Raw genomic sequence first — 19,478 nt, forward strand, 5'->3', positions numbered from 1 at the left:
TGGTGACGTCACTATACAGGTGTCTGACTAATGACACATCACCTACAGTTGGTGACGTCACTATACCGGTGTTTGACTAAAGACACATCACCTACAGCTGGTGACGTCACTATATAGGTGTTTGGACCTACAGCTGGTGACGTCACTATACCGGTGTTTGACTAAAGACACATCACCTACAGCTGGTGACGTCTCTATACAGATGTTTAGACCTACAGCTGGTGACGTCACTATACAGGTGATTAGACCTACAGCTGGTGACGTCACTATACAGGTGTTTGACTAATGACACATCACCTACAGCTGGTGACGTCACTATACGGGTGTTTAGACCTACAGCTGGTGACGTCTCTATACAGGTGTTTAGACATACAGCTGGTGACGTCTCTAGACAGGTGTTTAGACATACAGCTGGTGGCGTCTCTAGACAGGTGATTAGACCTACAGCTGGTGACGTCACTATACGGGTGTTTAGACCTACAGCTGGTGACGTCTCTATACAGGTGTTTGATTAATGACACTTCACCTACAGCCGGTGACGTCACTATACAGGTGTCTGATTAATGACACTTCACCTACAGCTGGTAACGTTACTATACGGGTGTTTAGACCTACAGCTAGTGACGTCACTGTACGGGTGTTTGGACCAAAGAACTCAACATTAAACCAATACATAACAACGTTATAGCATCCTGCGTAGATGTACTCTAAAACTGAGCAGCTAACTCCTTTAAATTGTTTTACGTACACTTCTTTTATTCATGTAGTCAGTAGTCCTCGGTTTTCTTTAGCGCTGCGGTGTTAAAATAAAAGGTTTCCTTGACCTCTATTAACATTGGGTATATAAATGACCAGACTTGAAAGTATTCTTGTAAATGGAATGGGGAGAGTTTACATGAAGGCCCACGCTTACTCCATAAAAACCGAGACCCCACATCACGGCAGACATTGGTACGATAGAAAACCCTCCCTGTGACGATTCTTAGTGACATTCTTCAGTCTAAGTGATACTGTTCTTATAGCTAGTGATACGGCTGAACATTATACGAATGAACATACAACAAATTGTTGTCAGGTCGACTTTTCTTAAGAAAGAAGAACCGAGTTTCATTTCTACTATTACTCCGTTTACCTGATCAAGATGTAAGGTTAACGGCGGGTGTGACCGATCGACAGGGGATGCTTACTCCTCTTAGATACCTGATCCCATCCCTAGAATATTTCGTTTGTTTTGATTGATTGATTGATTGTATCTTGCTTAACGTCTCGCTCGAGAATTTTTCACTTATATGGAGACGTCACCAAGACCGGTGAAGGGCTTGAAATTTAGGCTTATGCTCGGCGCTTACGGCCATTGAGCAGTGAGGGTTCTTTAGCGTGCCACACCTACTGTGACACGGGACATCCGTTTTTAAGGTCATCTCCGAGGACCCATGACAATCACACCTGATGCAGAGCGTTTGGCGATGGAACTATCACTACCCGTTTTAACGACTTGGGTCTATCGCGGCCGGGATTCGAATCCCGGCCTACCGCATGCGGGGCGAACGCTCTAACCTCTCGGCCACCGCGGCGGTCGTTTGTTTTGAAATGTTACCGTTCCAGAATTAACATTGTATATCATAAGAATAATCATCCATATTGTTGATATCTAGTATGAAAATGTACTAAATAAATATCAAACATGTACAATTACTGACAGCATCTTTAATATCTAAGACATCAGCTGAAGGAGGCGTGGATTCTTCCAAGCTATTGGAACTTTGGATGGCGACATGACGACGATTCCCAATGTAGACAGTCAGTAGACGGTCAGTAGACAGTCAGTCTATGATGGCTTGAGCTGTTGTGTCACGTATACTCTTCAGGAACGGGATCAGACCTGGAACACAGGAAAAACAATCAGACCTACATGTAATATATGCTAAGTGAATTGTTCTGCATGAATGTGATAAAGAATGTACATATTGATACATGTAGCAATAGAGGAAGAAAATAAATAAAGATTCTGGACTCACTGGAACCCCCAGTGCCTTTCGATGACACGGATTCGTAGTCTCGGCTCCTCGTCTCCTTGCTGGCCGCAATTATGACGTACCTAAAGAATTATGGTATCAATGTAAAACTTATTACGGTACCAATTTTGATGCACCAGATGTGCACTTCGACAAATAATGTCTCATCGGTGATGCTGAACCGAAATGTTTGAAATCCGAAATAACAATGAAGTTTTAGAGCTATTATAGGGAAAAACAGAGTGCCAAAAAAGTGGAGTCAAATTCGTCTAAGGATAAGAACTATGCGTGAGGGAGATAATCCTTGATTTTGAAATGAATTTCTAAATTTTATAACAGCAATTAAATATACATCCATATTTTCAAGCTAGTAACGAAGTACTTAGCTACTGGACTGTAGAGACCCTCGGGGACTAACAGTCCACCAGCAGAGGCCTCGACCCAGGGGTCATAATGTAAAACTTATATGGTACCAATCTGATCAACAGCGATTAGTCGATATGAAAATAACAGTCAATTTCTTTCAATATGACATTGATTATGTTAACAACATAATTTTGTATATAAATATCGATCATGCATCTTTACTTCATTTTACGTTAGCTCCTTGTAGAACTCGTGTGTTTCCACCAGAAGGACCGCTGATTTGTGAGTATTCAATACAATGTACCATGCAAATCTATCTATGTAACGTAGCTTATTATGTCATTGCATGTGTAAACAGTAGGGGGGTGATTACGTATATACAATCTCTCATACAGAGTTGTCGATCCTTACAGTGCTCTGTATGAGAGATTGGCGTATATATGGTAACAGCGGAAGTCGATGGGTTGTACTGACTCCGTTACAATTTGTATATGGTAAGACCGGAAGTTGATAGTTTATACTTGGTCATATTATGTATGTGCTAGGACCGGAAATCGATGGTTTGTACTCACTTTGTTACGATCTGAATATGATAGGACCGGAAATCAATGACTGCCTGCACAGCTTTGTTATAAGAGTCCCAGATTTCTTCATCACGGTCTAGGGCTGGTGACATGACAGAACATTTAAGTATATACATATGTACACTGAAGGTCTTGGTAATGAGACGATTTTTACAAAAAAGGCGGATAGTTTACGGTTTTTATGGATTGACAAATTTAATATATATATTTACAGAATGATAGTTTACCGAACGTTCTAATATTGGTCTCCTTCGCTATAAGCTCCGTAAACTCGACATGTTTGGGTGGCATATAAGTTGACACCTTACGCAAATATTCCGTAATATCTGTAAAACAAGAAACAGTTCACAACACCACCAAGGATTCACCAAGCTTTGAAAAGTAGAAATGTTGATGCATTTGTTCTTGATTAGACACAACCTACTGCTCTCAACAACAATCATATTCAAAAGTTATGTAGATGGTGTATAATTTTCTATTTACAAGAGTTCTGTAGAAAATACCGTTATTATGTTTGATTCCTAATGCCGCATCCGTCAGGTGTAGGGTACTGCTCTGGGCGTTACTTCCTCCGATCATCTAAAATACAAACTTGTGATTTTATGAAGTTTTTTTTACACACCTTTCAACATTGTTTTTACATCATCAGTTGTTGGTGAAGCATCACAAGAGTTTTTTTTGTTTTTTTTTGTTCAACACATTTATTCAATTGTTTTAGTCAGGATTTTTACAACTGCCCCTACATCCCAACCTGACCAGCGGGTATGGGGACTCAATGCTATTCATTTACACAAACACTCACTTTCATACTAATGATTGGCTTCCATACCAAAGATAGAAGTAAAGAGTAAGAAGATAGAGGGAAAAGTTACTCTGGCTGCTGAACAAATACATAAAATAATGGGAAATAATTGCCAACATAGGTGATGTTGTTTTGTTTACCCTGTGCACAATCTAAAAGTCTGAACATTTTGGTATCAAAATCAGTAGAAATATATATTCATGCACAAATTATGCTGATGTAATGTAGATGCTACATTACATCAGCATCACAAGAGTTGATCTATTAATATACATGGCCACAATGCGTAGTAGTAATGGTCCTTTATCATGTCAACGCCTACTCCATTTTAAGATCAATTTCCAAAGATTCATGACACCCCCCTCTAATGCCGGGTGCTTCGCGAAGAAACAGTCACTACCTATGTTAAAGCTCTTAACATGTAAACGTCCTGACAAGACTTAGGGATAAAAAAAAAAACCCGTGACCTGCCAGATTGGAAGTTCTACCCAGTAGGATACCGCTGTTTTTTGTAGTTTGCCGATACAACCTATCATTGGATTAAATGCTGTCTGACGTGTTTCATGCGGATTGATAGGCGTTCTTGGCACACTGATTTTGACTACGGATAACTTTGTTTACCTGATCAAGATATAGGGCTCACGGCGGGTGTGACCGGTCGACAGGGGATGTTTACTCCTCCTAGGCACATGATCCCACCTCTGGTATATCCAGGGGTCCGTGTTTGCCCAACTCTTTTTGTATTTTGTATTACTTATAGGAGTTGTGAGATTATCTCTACCTTTCATTCAATACTTTTGATTAGAAAACACACGGTTGTGCACACAACTAACGTCATGATGATTTTCAAACTCTTTTCATACACATCATTTAGTCAAACATGTTTTGACTACTAATTCTCAGAGAATAGATATTCATACCTTGTTGAATACCATTTCGATGACAGTCGCATCGTACTCCGTATGTATCTTGGCGACTGACTTACCTTTTGGGGCTCCTCTGACACTCCTTCATAAATCAGACCCTCAGGAAGAGGAGAGTCTTGCCCTCCCCATCTGAAAATTAGACATGAGCTTTCATTGATTTATTTTTAACGTGAAATTTATTTTTAAAGTGTGTAAAGCTTCTGAAATTTCCTTAAATGTCTAGATAGTCTGTAGAGCACAGTACAATCATTGAACTCTTAAAAAATGTGTAGACAGTCTGTATTAGTACAGTACAATCATTGAACTCTTAATATTACATTTAAGGAATAAATGTCTAGATAGCCTGTATTAATACAGTACAATCATTGAACTCTTAATCTGTATTAGGGGGATATTAAAAAAAATGGAAGCAGAAAGTAATTGACAAAAAATATCCTCCATGATACAAACCGTTATATTCACAACTTGTGTCTTTTAAAGTAGACAATTGAAATTGAAGTGCTTTGATCGAGAAGTGCAGACTGATTCATTAATGACTGATTCATTAATGACTTAATGAAAAATGAAGTAATTCTAAAGGAGATAACAATAAAGTGATTTAGAGGATACAGAAATTATACGTTATACTGAAAGTGTAATCCGAAAGATACAGATATTAAATGATACGTTTTCTATATATATAATCTTTATCTAAAATGTGAAAAACTATAGTACTATGTATCGTATACCTTAACCTTTAATGTTTTAGAGTATGGAATTTCAGAATCCCTAGCCTATATAATAGCCTATTGGTATAAGTATCGTGAGGAACAAATAATGTCTAATTTATCTGAAATCAAGATACATGGACAATACTCACCCGTTAAAATACGGACGAACGACGTTGTAAAAAACATCTGCATCCAATTCATCTGAAATATTTCACACAGTTTCCAAATTACTACAACAAACTCCTTGGACAGGAGCGCCCCAATATTTGATTCTTCGGTGAAAATAAGCATTGTTTACCAATACTAACGCAGAAACCGATGATGATAATGCGCACGTGTCAGTTTTCAAACAATGAATTTGATTGGCTGGAATATTATACAAGGGAGTAACAGTTTCACTTACTAACTAGAGAATTTTAGTAAATAGCAGTATGGCAATATGTTTAAAATATTTTCACTGATTTTCTTTTCATAATTTTACATTAATTTGAATTTATGGACAAGGTCTTCTGACATAATATGTACCCACTCCAGTAACAAACAATGCTTTCGACACACGTCAATTAACATGGAGTATATTTCTAAGGTAAAGCAATGTGATGCTGGTGTACACATGTATTTACCATGCATTCTACTCAAAGTATTCCTCATCTTGATAATCGAATCTCTGATTCCCGCCATCGAGTTCTTGTAAACTACCACGTCATTTCCGTCAGCCGCGGAAATGGCTTCCACGATGTGCTAAAGTCGTGAAAAAATATTGCATCATCGCATGGTATGAATATTGGAAAGAGATTGAACACTTTATAAAAATATAGATTCTGAATTCAACAATTATACAATTCCCATTTACCGTGATGGCGGGAGCAAAGTCGTACTCTATCATTGCGCTGACAATAGCGAACCACTCAGCTTGTCTGCCACCGGGAACCACCTCGTACAAACACTCTAAATTACTAACAAACGCACAAAATGATAGCAAAACATTAAAGCCAATGATGTCATCAAAGAGGTATATGGGAGTTATCACACTTACGTCAAGTCCACTGGCCTGGAAAGAGAACAAAGTCTACATATGTGTCAAGGAAAAGTCGAGTTTGGTATCCTAAGTTTTGAATTAAACATTTGAGACCACGACGTACCGGTTTGCGTCCTTGATTTTGAAGTTAGCCAGAACGAATGCGGCGATACATGTCACTGGCTTCAATCCCAGACGCCTCGACACTCCACACCACGGCACGGCTAGAGTCCTAGGCAACACCTATTGGGGTGGATATTGCCAGAAAAATTATATTGCAATATTTGGTGGCATATGCATATTGCGATACATATTGCAATTTATTATATAGCTAATAAATAGTCTATTATAAAATCTGCGTAAAATCTAGAGAATGTTAGCGTTCAATATCCTGAGACTTTATTGAACGCTAACTTTGCATTGCGTAAATTGTATGCGCCCGAAACATTCCGAGTATGAGTGTTCAATATTGACGTTACCGTAACGACGTAAACAAGCCAAAATGGCAGACGACGGTCCTCCTAATTTGACAGAGCCGGTATTTGATATTTACTTAAGCAAAATGTTTTACTGTACATAAATTATGATGTCCCCATTTACAAAATCAGTTTGCTTCATGCATTAATGACGGGTTAAATATTGAACAGTTAAGAAATGCATGCTGTTATTGCACACCTTCACCTTAGATACTTCTCTTCTATTTTGGAGTAGTTTGAGTGAAAAGGGATATAATTTAACAACTAAATACTTTAGCTATATAATAAAAGGGTTATTGAACTTATATGGGTGAATATTGGCACTCGTTGGCTGTCAAAATGCACTCGCAAGCTCGTGCATTTTCACAGCCAACTCGTGCCAATATTCACCAATATAAGTTCAATAACCCTATATTATTTTATAGCTAATAAATAGTATATTATAAAATCTGCGTAAAATCTAGAGAATGTTAACGTTCAATATCCTTAGAATTGATTAAAACAGTAACTTTGCATTTCGTAAATTGTGTGAGCCCGAAACATTCCGAGTATGAGCGTTCAATATTGACGTTACCGTAACGTAAACAAGCCAAAATGGCAGACGACGGTCCTCCTAATCTGACAGAGCCGGTATTTGATATCATGTTCATTTATTTAAACAAAATGTTCTACTGTACATAAATTATGATGTCCTCATTCACAAAATCAGTTTGCTTCATGCATTAATGCATGCTGATATTGCACACCTTCACCTTAGATGCCAATATTGATGAATTCTCGTCTATTTTGGAGTATTTTGAGTGAAAAGGAATATAATTTAACAACCAAATACTTTAGCTATATAATAAAAGGGTTATTGAACTTATATTGGTGAATATTGGCACTCGTTGGCTGTCAAAATGCACTCGCAAGCTCGTGAATTTTCACAGCCAACTCATGCCAATATTCACCAATATAAGTTCAATAACCCTATAATATTGGATCCCACCCTTTTCTCTAGAAAGGTTTAGTAGATTAGTAAGTCATGTTACTTTATTCATTAAATTATTTTTTTTAAATCTTCTAGTGGTTCTGATCATTAATAACAGTTCTGGTAACACCGTTAGTGGTTCTGATCATTAATAACAGTTCTGGTAACACCGTTAGTGATTCTGACCATTAATAACAGTTCTGGTAACACCGTTAGTGGTTCTGATCATTAATAACAGTTCTGGTAACACCGTTAGTGGTTTTGATCATTAATAACAGTTCTGGTAACACTGTTAGTGGTTCTGACCATTAATAACAGTTCTGGTAACACCGTTAGTGGTTCTGACCATTAATAACAGTTCTGGTAACACCGTTAGTGGTTCTGATCATTAATAACAGTTCTAATAACATCGTTAGTCTGGTAACACCGTTATTCCCGGATGTGTAACTGACTCGGGATCGTTCGATCACCACGTTATTTATTTCCTCTGCCAGTTTGATAAACAAAAATACTAAATCACAAATTGTTAAGAGTAAACGTATTCCGGGAATAATTGCTACTCGATAATATATGACCGATCACGAATTATATGTAAATACATGTAAATTTAAACACTACGTGCTTATTTAGGTGAGTGTTTAAAACATACAGAAGACGTAGACTCATTTACATACTTCGGAGCTACCCAGTTTACTTGCAGAAGGTCGGTGGTCTCTTCCCATGTACATTGTATCTGGGTTCTCTCTTCCACCAATAAAAACTGGACGCCACCATATAACTGAAAAATTGTTGAGTGTGGCGGAAAACATCAATCAATCAATCATTATGTTAAGTCAATATATCCCAGTGAAATCGAAATAATAAACAGTTAGTGACGTCTTAATATAAGTGAAAAATTCTCAAGGAGACGTAAAACAACCAAACAACCAACCACCACAGTCTTCCACACCTGTTTCGTGTTTTGATATTTTACTGAACATAGATGTTAACGGCAAACTAATTATAACAACTCAACTTTATGACAGATGGGATGATTACAGCTTGGTCATATTTATATTTATATTGGTTGGTTGGTTATTTTCCGTCCTGTTGAGAATTTTTCACTCATTTTGAGACGTCACCAGTTGTAGGTGAAGTAACACAAATATAGACAAATGCTTAGCGCTGACAGTTGAAGCAGTGAGAGTTCTATAACGTGCCAACGCCTTCCGCGACACGGAACCTCCGTTTTTAAGGTCATACGGTCATACGCAAAAACTTCTAAACGCCGAACGTTTGGCGAAGGAGCAATCACTACCTTTGTTTTACATGGCACGAGCGGGGCTCGAACTCACGACCTCTCGGTTAGAAAGTGAACGCTCTACCTCGACCAGTTCCATATTTATGTAGAAATTATTCATCATAACCTATATATGGTGTTTATGTATCTGTTCTGTGAATTGCCAATGTTTGAATCGAGAAGGTGATGCTACAGGAGTTTGAACAGTCTGGTTTGAAGTCAGCATTTCGCAGATTCCATGGTCGCTATAACGATCTTATTTCGAAATACAACATGTCATGAGGTGGAATTCTGTCCGACGTTTTTCATATCGATTGTTAGGCCGTTCTTGACCTCGGATTACCCCGCTTACCTTATCCTGATATAGGGCTCACGACGGGTGTGACCGGTCAACAGATGCTTACTCCTCCTATGCACATGATTCCACCTCTGGTCTTTCCAGCCGCCTGTGTTTGCCCCACTGCACTAATTTTGTATCTTTTATAGGATTCATGAGATTGATCACTCTTATTATCAGATCTGACAGTTTTAGGGAAAGTAATGTTTATACCAAATTGTACTAATATCACAGGTATAATTTTTACCTTTGGTAGCATTTAGTATCAACGAAGTGACTATATATATAAATTTACCTGACGGAATTGATGCTGACTGTCTACAGAAATCAAGCCCGTCGACAGCAATCCGATATATTCCTGTAGACGGCCAGTAAGACATTACTACTGAAATATCTAAACTACTAAACCATTCGTCGTAATTATCGAATCCTCGGTGTGAATAGAAACAAAATCGACAAAATATCATGCCCTGGATGTAACTCAAACGAAATTTATCGCTGATGATATTGATTACTGTTCGTTATCTTCACTTTTTCGTGGAATGTTAAGACAAAGACAGACATGGTGATTCCTGTCCACTCCTATTTGTTTGTAGTTTTATGATTCGGTCCTTACCTTGGGCACCCCTTTATCCCCCTCCTGCCAGATGTAACACGTGGCAATGGCGCACAAAGTGAGATGAGCCAATCGTAATTCACGGTATGTGGTGAGACGTTCATGGTCCAATAACGGCAACTAATGAAAGGAAACATGGATCGTTTATAAGGTGATTACTTCAAACTTATTATCTCTGAAATTAAACCAGTGCATGCAAAAATATCAGAAATCACTTAGTTAAGGAATTTATCTCCTCAGCTTTTGAGCTCAACCGCGCAGGATGCTATATTTGTGTAGGTGCTGGTTCAATACTTAATTCATTGGAGCACAGTTATATTATACATATATCACTCATTTATACATATGAATACTTTTATGTCAATTCAAATTCTAAAAGAGTTTGGAAAGGACTATATCTTATTGCAGAAGGATTGATTAATCAAATTGATCTCATCTAAGATATTGTAAATATCTAAACCCCTAGACATAGATACAAATAGTAGAGACTTGGAACTACTTTAAATGTTGTAAATTCATTGGTTTGATTCATATACTTTCCCAAACAGAACACCAATTCTCAAGAACCTCTACACTAAATTACAAAATTTTCTTTGAAAATTTGGTTTCCTGTCCACTAATTAAAACTTTGATCTACAACCCCCACCCCCTTTTTAAAGGTTTATTTTCAATATTTAGACATTCCAACTTACATATGTATGTGTAATCTTTAAAAAAACTGATACCTTTGGTGTATTATCTTAAATTCTCAATTTCTGTATGATAGATTTTTCCGTATTTCAAGTGCAAAAAGGTCATTATCTATTTTCATTAATTTGTTTCATGTCTGAATATTGTTAGAGGGCATGAGTATACATTACTGTAATGAAATGGTTTGTTTGTGTTGCTTATGTTGTGTTGACACCAAACGGTCTCTGCAAATAGTACTAAATAGTTATGTTTAACACACTGCAGCTCAATAACATGAACTTTAACCCCTTGTTTTCTTTCTCTTTTCATGGTTCCACTTCAATAAATTGTAAGGAATATATATATATATATATATATATATATATATATATATATATATTCTTTTTTAAAACTATAGTTATGGAAATTGTTTCCTTATTTCCCAAATTCCCTCATAAATTTCAATTTCCGTGATGTCAATTGAAAACTTTCTCACTGTAAAGTTCCTAGAAATTTCAGTTACATTACACACAGTTACCAAATACATGCAATTTATTATTTTAAGAATGCAAAAAGTATTGGGACAACCACAGCAATCTAATGGACAGGGAGGGGGGGAGAGAACCGGAATGTCCTCCTAGGGACGTTGTAAAGGTGAATATCACGACAGAACAGGGAGCACTGAAAACCAGAAGGGGGAGGCAGATTTCAAAATATCTACCTCAAATGCTGTATCATCACAGGACAGAATGACCAAGTGTTTGTTTTAACAAAGCAGTGATGATAAAACAAAGGGTTGTGATTAATATGTTAGTATAAGAGCTAGACACTTTATAACATTTTGATGATGTATAGATTGTTTTCATAGATTGAATTGTAACTTTTGTCTTAGCTCACCTGAGCCGAATGTTCAAGTGAGCTTTTCTGATCAAAACTTTCCGTTGTCTGTCGTTGGCGTCGTCGTTGTCGTCGTAAACTTTTCACATTTTCATCTTCTTCTTCAGAGGCAAATGGCCAATTTCAACCAAACTTGGCACAAATCATTCTTGGGTAAAGGGAATTCAAGTTTGTTAAAATGAGGGACAACGCCCTTCTCCAAGAGGAGGAAATAGCGAAAATACACTGACAAATTCTAAAATTCTTCTCCAGAACCAGCAGTCCAATTTTAATCAAACTTGGTACAAATTCTCTTTGGGTAAAGGGGATTTAAGTTAGTTCAAATGAAAAACTGTACCCACTTCAAAAGGGAGATAATCATAAAAATGCAAAATAGAATGTGGTCATTTAAATATCTTCTGAAGAACCACTGGGCCAGAAAAGTTCAAATTTACATGGAAGCTTTCTGACATAGTGCAAATTTACGTTTGTAACAATCATGATCTTCGGCGGTAAGGTTAGGGTTAGGCCACAATAAGAAGTTTTACAAGCGAATATATAGGAAAATCTTTAAAACATTCTTCTGAAGAACCTTTGGACCAGAGAAGTTTATATTTGCATGGCAGCGTACTCACATAGTGCAGATTCAAGTGGGTTTTTTTTTCAAAACCGTGACCCCCGTGGTAGGTTGGGGTCACAATAGGGAATCAAAATTTTACAGGGGAATATATAGGGAAAATCTTTAAATATGGTTGAAGGTGACTCAGGTGAACGATGTGGCCGATGGGCCTCTTGTTTGAAATTTTAATTGATTTTTTTGGTTGCTCAGTGGTAGAGCTTATGCTTTGTGATCGGAGGTCGTGAACTCGATCGAGCCCCGTTCGTTCCATGGCCATGTTAAACGTAAGACGTAAAAATACTATAGAGGTTACCCCTTCGCTGAACCCTCCGAATGAGGAACCGGCTCCGGTTATCTTTTCATTAGGGGGCGCCACAGACAAACTCGGCCCTGAATCGGAATACCCTCGCGCTTTATCTGTAGTTACCGATCGAAGAAAAACGTAAACAATCTGCTGTCAAACACATCCTTTTGAAACATGTCCGGAACTTGCTGTTGTGTGCCGTATTGTTGTAATAGGGGTGGTCATCATGTATTTCCATCAGACTCGTTAAGAAGAAAAGCCTGGATTCACGCAATTAAACGTGGTGAAACTCGTTTTCAAAGCTGTACTCCGTCAACTTTTCCTGTTGTTTGCAGAGCGCATTTTATATCGGACGACTATTTGACTGAAACTGAACATGGTAACTATTGCTTATTTTGAATTTTTGTTTATAATATACATGTACAAAGTAATGTTGATATATAGTATTTTGTGTAGTACTTATATCGCATTTACTGAGAAAAACCCGCTAATGGGATCGGCAATTTACAACACATGCAAAATAATCTGATAAGGTTACAAACACTCTCACACGAGGAATCCTCACTGACACTTGTAATTACTGGTCATTTATTACTACCCATTATCTCTTAACACCATAATGAAAAAGTGAAGATAAAGAACAGTGATCAATTTCATAACTACTATATAATCACAAAATATGTCCAAAAGTATCCACCCTGTTGATAATTTATGCATACCTGCTAGCATGGGATTCTATGTTTTGACATTGATGTCTACTTAAAACATTGTTTACAAATTTTACAGGTTTCAGTTAAATCAAAAAACAAATGCGATCCTTTTGTATATATATATTAAGTTCATAATGATGCAGATGTTTGTAGTTATATTATTTGCTACTCTTTGATAAATTATACTGCAAGTTCTAAAACATATTTTAGTACATGTATGTATAACCCTTACTAATTCAGTAATTGATTCAAAGCATCATTGATACAATTCATTCAATTTTTAGGAATGACTCCTGTGCTACTGTGATAGAGGACAGAAAGATATCCAGCAAACGTGTACACATTGAAAGAATTATTGGACTTGCCAAAACTTTCAAAATACTGACAGAACCTATGAATAGCTCTGAAACAAAACTTTCCTGTAAAATTATTTATGTCTGTTTTAAGAATTGCATAGTGCCGTCTTATGCATAATTCACCATTAAAAATTGATGTGATTAAAGAATAAACCTTTATTTAATTTTTTAAACATTTATTCCATGTACATTTACCATCGTATGTCTTGAAAAACGTTTTCTCTAACAGAGCAGACTTAAAATATCTTTCATAAAATTCATTAAAATTTCTCTTCATCTCGTCAATAAATGTGTCATTCCTTTTAATTTGAAAAGCTCTTATCACAATGAAGGTCCCTGTAGAGTTGTGGATCGGGTGACATCATAATAAATTCAGGTCCAGAAATATCGGTCCTTGCACGATGTTCATTTCTTCTATATGCTTCAATTAAGTCTGTAATCAAATAACACTTATCAGGTGATCATTATAATGTAAAACATAGTGGCAATAATCAAATGATTATAACACTGTATCGTTTTATTCAATATAAAAATGCGTTTCTATTTTGCTGCAGACATGAAGCAATATAGCAACGATGTTGGAATTGCCGAGGAAATTCAAGTTTAGTTTAGCTCGGTAAATCTGCAAACTTTTACAAGAATTCCTTTCTGATAACACCTAGTTTCATTATACGTTGTTATAATATATTTAGATAATATCTAAACACCATTGATAGTTATTTACTGCGTTAATCATATTTTACTTGGATGAACATAAAAACATTGAATGTTTATTTACCTTCTTACAAGTTATCACTTTCTTCCCAATTTCTTTGCTCCAAACTTTTCTAACTCTTTCCTAAGTTCAGGTATTGTCATATGACCACAACTGGATGCCATCGTAAGTAAAAGGTAGTGTTTGTGTTTTCCAAAATCGCATTCGAGAATGGTTGCTGATAACCCATCTTCTCAACATTTATCTTCTTCTTTTTTTTTTTTTTTTTTTTTTTTTTGTTCAGGGCCGGATTTGCCTGTGGCGCTCTCTATCAATACAAGATAAGATAACCGACTCCGGTTCCTCATTGGTGAACATTTCAGGACAGTTTGACGCCAACATTATTTGATTATCGACAGGGTAAAAGAATTCTACGGTGGTATATTTAGAACATGCAAATATTTTTTCCTTCTTATGTTGAAAAATATTATCTCGTTTGCACGACTTATTATCCCGTTCGCATGATATATTATCTCGTTCGAACGACTTATTATCTCGTTCGCACGACTTATTATCTCGTTCGCACGAGATAATATCTCGTTCGAACGACTTATTATCTCGTTCGCACGACATAATATCTCATTAGCACGAGATAATTATCTTGTTCGCACGACTTATTTTCTCGTTCGCACGACTTATTATCTCGTGCGAACGACATAATTTCCTTTCTGAGGGTTTTAATTCATTAACAGCTATAGCAACATTCAAATTTCTATAATTGTGTTAAGAATTAAATATTTACATATGTTTTGCAGTAGGTGCTATATGCTTTCTGGATGACTGATATATTTTTATGTTATCATGTATCATTGGTTTAAAGTCTTCAATACCCAATGCCTCTACCAACATTGCAATTGCAGGGGGGGGTGAATAATTTCATATTCAAACAAGATTAAATTTAACCATGAGTGAGGGGTGCAAAAACCCAAGCGAGACTCATTTTAAATTAGTTACCAAGGTGTATATTCCTGTTTTGTTGGCTTCTAAAATACATGTATGAAATGCAGAAAATATGTTGTTTTGTGTGAAATAATCTTATAAGGGACATAAACTATAACCAATCAATTGGTCAATCATGATGTTCACCACGAAAGTGCAAGTGAATTCATGCACATCTTTTATGCAGAGAATGAATAATTTTAAGGATAATTCAAGTTACAGAATTTACACTCTCATGACATTTGTTTGTTGTTTTTTTTAACTTTGACGCCACCACCCTCGCTCAAAGAAATCAAAGAACGTATTTTGATAGATATTTTAATGTGTCCATGTAGTTCATTTCTTTTATTTTGCAACGGTCCTTTTGTTTTTCGAAGAAATAACTAGTTAATTCCATTTACACAAAGAGTGCTATTAAAATTTCCAACTTTCCCTCATCCATATTAAATACTGAAGTCAACTTCTGAATACCATAGACTTTGGTCAGTTAATTATATAGTAAGTGTAAAGTAAAAAAAAATAAAAAAATACAAAAACCTATCTCGTGCGAACAACATAATAAGTCGTGCGACCGAGATATGATGTCGTGCGAACGAGATATTATGTCGTGCGAACGAGATAATAAATCGTTCGAACGAGATATTATGTCGTGCGAACGAGATAATAATTCGTGCGAATGATATAATATCTCGTTCGAACGACATAAATTTTTCCAACATAGATGTTTAGTCTGGTTCCCCTTCCCACAATTCCGTTCGCGCAGCAAGATTGCGACTACTTTTTCCGTCTTGGTTTTAAATTTTACTTCCCCCTTTCAAAGTCTCGCGAGACCCAGAGTATGCGAGAATTTGGGCATGTTGGTAAATAACATCTGCAACTTTTGTCGTGATCGAGTCACCTGATTTTAACAATGGTGCACTATCATTGCATTGCAGTAGACTGTAGTAATGATTCAAGAAAGAAACATAATACCCAGAAATATCCACAAATGATAGATTTTAATGGAAATGTGGTGGATTTTTCCCCACTGCTGTCAGCCAGGAAATTCCCAAAGCTGATAAAAGCTTGCGTCAAAATATATAGCTTCACGAGCTAAATTCAGGAGTTCATTTTTCCTGTATCCAGACGTTTTTACACACCTTTCATTTAAAATACTTTTAATTGTGGAAAGCACAGGTTAAATCGTCTTCCGATGCCATGTTTGAATAAACAAAAAATGCCCAAGATCGACACGTTTTTCCGGACTTCTTTGCAAGAGAGTTCCGCTAACTCGGTATTTACGATCTTGCGTATTGTGGGAAGGAGGACCAGACTACATAGATGTTTTGCAATCGTGACTACTAGGCTATTTCCGTAACCGCAAATGAACCTCGTATGTGGATCGACGCCATCAGAGTTGGTTGCTACGTATACATAAACGTAACTTTGACGTCACAGTCGTACGTTACACTATGAAACGTGAACTTTAAAATGCATCTAAGATATTATACACATTTAAGGTATTGTACCACTATCAATTTCCACTTACATGTTATGTATTAGAGTGAATAAGACGTTAATGATACCAAAACTGAATCTGTGGTGAAAATATAAATAACATATTATTCAGGGATTCGGTTCTGGCCTTTTAACACTCATCCACGGGCGCGCTTCCGGCGAAGAAATGCATCGATTTGATGCAATTCTTGCGCCGATCCACGTCCGAGTCTTCTTACCGGTTACGGAAACTGACGAGCGCGTGATCCGATTGAGATGTTTTGCACACTCTAACGTCATGCTAGGTCAAAAGGTCATAGGGGAAAAAAACCTTACATCCGGGTCCTTTGTCAATGTGAAACAGCGAACGACGACGGCTGCTCACCAACATTTTACTGGTGAGACATAGTTTGTTTAAGCATGTAAGATGATAAAGATATAACATTCGTAAAAAATACAATTTAAAGTTACCACTAAGAGTTGCAGATTAGAATGTTTCTTTCACATTTGTTTAATTTGAGCTGGTGAAGTATAGGTTGTTTATGTCTGCTCGCGCTCGCTACTTTCACTTGCGATGTTTTCTATCGAATTAAATAGCTCTCTAAAATTAACCCAGTGAAGTAGTACACTGCATAGAGAAGTGATAACAGTTCAATAATTTTATTGACAATGTGTCTTTTTTGTTTTAAAATGACAAAGTCGTTTGATTTTTAAGATTTATCAGCTTACCCCCCCCCCCCTTTTCTCTCTCTCTCTTATGTGGTATGCAGTACTGAGTAGTAATTAAGTTTGAATCTATGAATTAAGTCACCCCTCACACAATTAAGGATTTTGAAATTTGGATTGAAGTAAGTTTTAAGAGTTTTTTAAGTGTCTATTAGCATGACTGTCGTGCCAATAATTATAATTAGAGCTCCTATCCGGCCGTACGATATTCTTTTCCTAATTATAAATTTCTTCTACTTGCCCGTGAGACAGAGTTAGAGATATATTTAATTTGTATGATTTTAAATCTTATAAGCTTCTGACAATTTAAAAAAAATCAAACGAGATGTCTACACAATTATTTAATTTATCTCTAACTTTGACAAATGATCAGTTCAAAGTTCACTTCTCTATGTAATAACATATGTAGGCCTATATATTAAAGCTAGACACTTTATTGCAAATAATAAGGATACTAATTATAAACTAGGCAATTTAGGTGGTAGGTCACCACCCAATACCCAACTGTTAGTCAATCCATTTTCAGCAGTCTGATGTAAACCACCGCCTTCTCTTTACGAGTGTATAAGAGAAAGGGGTGTATAAGACGAGTGTAAGGAAAAGGAGGGGGGGGGGTTAATAGACGATTCTAAGAAAGGGGGGTTTGTATTATTGTAAGGAGATGGGGGTGTATTTGACGAGTTTATAAGAGAAAGGGGTGTATAAGACGAGTGTAAGGAAAAGGAGGGGGGGGGGTAATAGACGATTCTAAGAAAGGAGGGTTTGTATTATTGTAAGGAGATGGGGGTGTATTTGACGAGTGTAGGGAGAGAAGGGGGTTGGAAAAGCCCTGAATTATTCCTGACTTTCACTAACTATGTAGACTACAAGTGTTTTTCAAAATTTGTCGTCGGTCGTCGTGCGTATAATCTCGCCCCCTTTTTTATGAAATTTTCTTTTGAAAAATATTATCTGTATAGATCGCAGTAGTTGTCAATATTTATATTTTGTAATCCCCCCCCCCCCCCCTTGAAAAGGGATGCTACGACGTGCCTGGATAATACTGCCGTGATTTGTTGTAATGCATTATATATAATTCTCTTTGTAAAATTACCATTAATAATAATTAAATACCCCCTCCCCCTAAAAACATCACAATACAATGGGTCCAGTAGTCGGTAAAGGGGTATTATCGAAATTTTACATTTTCCATAAAAGATATGCTAAAGTAAACTTTTGGTCCTCTTTACCTACTATGTAAACAAATTGTATCATAATATAAGGGATAAATCATTATAAACTTTGGGGAAAACAGCAACACATCGTTGATTTGTCAAAAGGCTGCGTCCATGATTACGTCGTTTTTTCCCCTATGACCTTTGACACGAATATATAATTAGGTAATTAAATATGGCGGCACCGAGTGTGCAAAACATCTATACGAAGGAAAAAATATTTGCATGTCCTAGACACATGTATACCACCGTAGAATCCACCCCTTTATCCACACGCCCGCCCCTCAACTGTGTGTTCTACATCTAAATAAGACCTACGTGTACGTACCCTTTGTACTTTATCTCTCAATTTCTTGTCCTGACTTGCTAATTTTGGCGCCTCTTTTGCCAGAGCGTTCCATTCTTCAAAATATTCCGGAAGCTTTTTCTAAAATGTTGAACAGAGATTTGTTTTAATTATCCGGAGCACGTTCCGTTACACCTTATTCTCTGAAGACTTACAAGTGGTCTGTCCAGCAGGAAGCCGATCGTCTTCGATATCCCAAAGTCCGTGAGACTGATTCCCTCCAGTTTAGCCATGGACATCTCAATCAATCCACAAAAAAGTAGTTTCACAATCTAAAAGAAACGCCGACGTGTGTTCAAAGTAAAAAATATTAAAAATTCATTGTCATGCATGGACAAGAAATTACGGAAGCGTATTAGGGTAAGATGGTGTGTATTTGTTTTTATCTAT

General features: G+C 36.7%; 1 protein-coding gene and 2 long non-coding RNA genes across 5 annotated transcripts; 1 reads left to right on the forward strand and 2 right to left on the reverse strand.

Annotated features, from left to right (window-relative positions):
- Positions 1–1,641: 1,641 nt before the first annotated feature.
- Positions 1,642–19,461, reverse strand: LOC125670615 (myoglobin-like). Of its 3 annotated transcripts, none has more exons than XM_048905863.2 (14): positions 19,244–19,461; positions 19,071–19,169; positions 10,100–10,219; positions 6,546–6,664; positions 6,440–6,454; positions 6,257–6,359; positions 6,027–6,144; positions 5,553–5,604; positions 4,753–4,822; positions 3,469–3,544; positions 3,193–3,291; positions 2,954–3,047; positions 2,019–2,098; positions 1,642–1,882 (listed from the first exon to the last, which is right to left on the reverse strand). In XM_048905863.2, the coding sequence occupies exons 1-14, from the start codon at positions 19,325–19,327 to the stop codon at positions 1,824–1,826; spliced, it is 1,188 nt and encodes a 395-aa protein (XP_048761820.2). In that variant the 5' UTR covers positions 19,328–19,461; the 3' UTR covers positions 1,642–1,823. The 3 variants fall into 3 exon arrangements, with proteins under 3 accessions (XP_048761820.2, XP_048761819.2, XP_048761821.2); XM_048905862.2 differs by having other exon boundaries at positions 3,178–3,291; XM_048905864.2 differs by lacking the exon at positions 6,440–6,454 and having other exon boundaries at positions 3,178–3,291.
- On the forward strand, positions 11,830–13,792 carry LOC130054078 (uncharacterized). The gene is made up of 2 exons (XR_008802345.1): positions 11,830–12,946; positions 13,562–13,792. It is a non-coding gene; the product is annotated as an uncharacterized LOC130054078 (long non-coding RNA).
- Positions 13,789–17,010, reverse strand: LOC130054077 (uncharacterized). The gene is made up of 2 exons (XR_008802344.1): positions 14,412–17,010; positions 13,789–14,066 (listed from the first exon to the last, which is right to left on the reverse strand). It is a non-coding gene; the product is annotated as an uncharacterized LOC130054077 (long non-coding RNA).
- Positions 19,462–19,478: the final 17 nt, after the last annotated feature.

The sequence above is a fragment of the Ostrea edulis genome, chromosome 4 (genome assembly GCF_947568905.1).
Source record: "Ostrea edulis chromosome 4, xbOstEdul1.1, whole genome shotgun sequence".
Taxonomy (NCBI): Eukaryota; Metazoa; Mollusca; class Bivalvia; order Ostreida; family Ostreidae; genus Ostrea; species Ostrea edulis.

Coding starts and splice junctions, on each gene's coding strand:
- LOC125670615 (XM_048905862.2), bottom strand. CDS start 19,327: ATGTCCATGGCTAAACTGGAGGGAATCAGTCTCACGGACTTTGGGATA. Junction 6,665..10,099: donor GGGATAAAGGGGTGCCCAAG/GTAAGGACCGAA, acceptor CCACCCCAATAG/GTGTTGCCTAGGACTCTAGC. Junction 5,605..6,026: donor TACTTTGAGTAGAATGCATG/GTAAATACATGT, acceptor GAAATATTTCAG/ATGAATTGGATGCAGATGTT.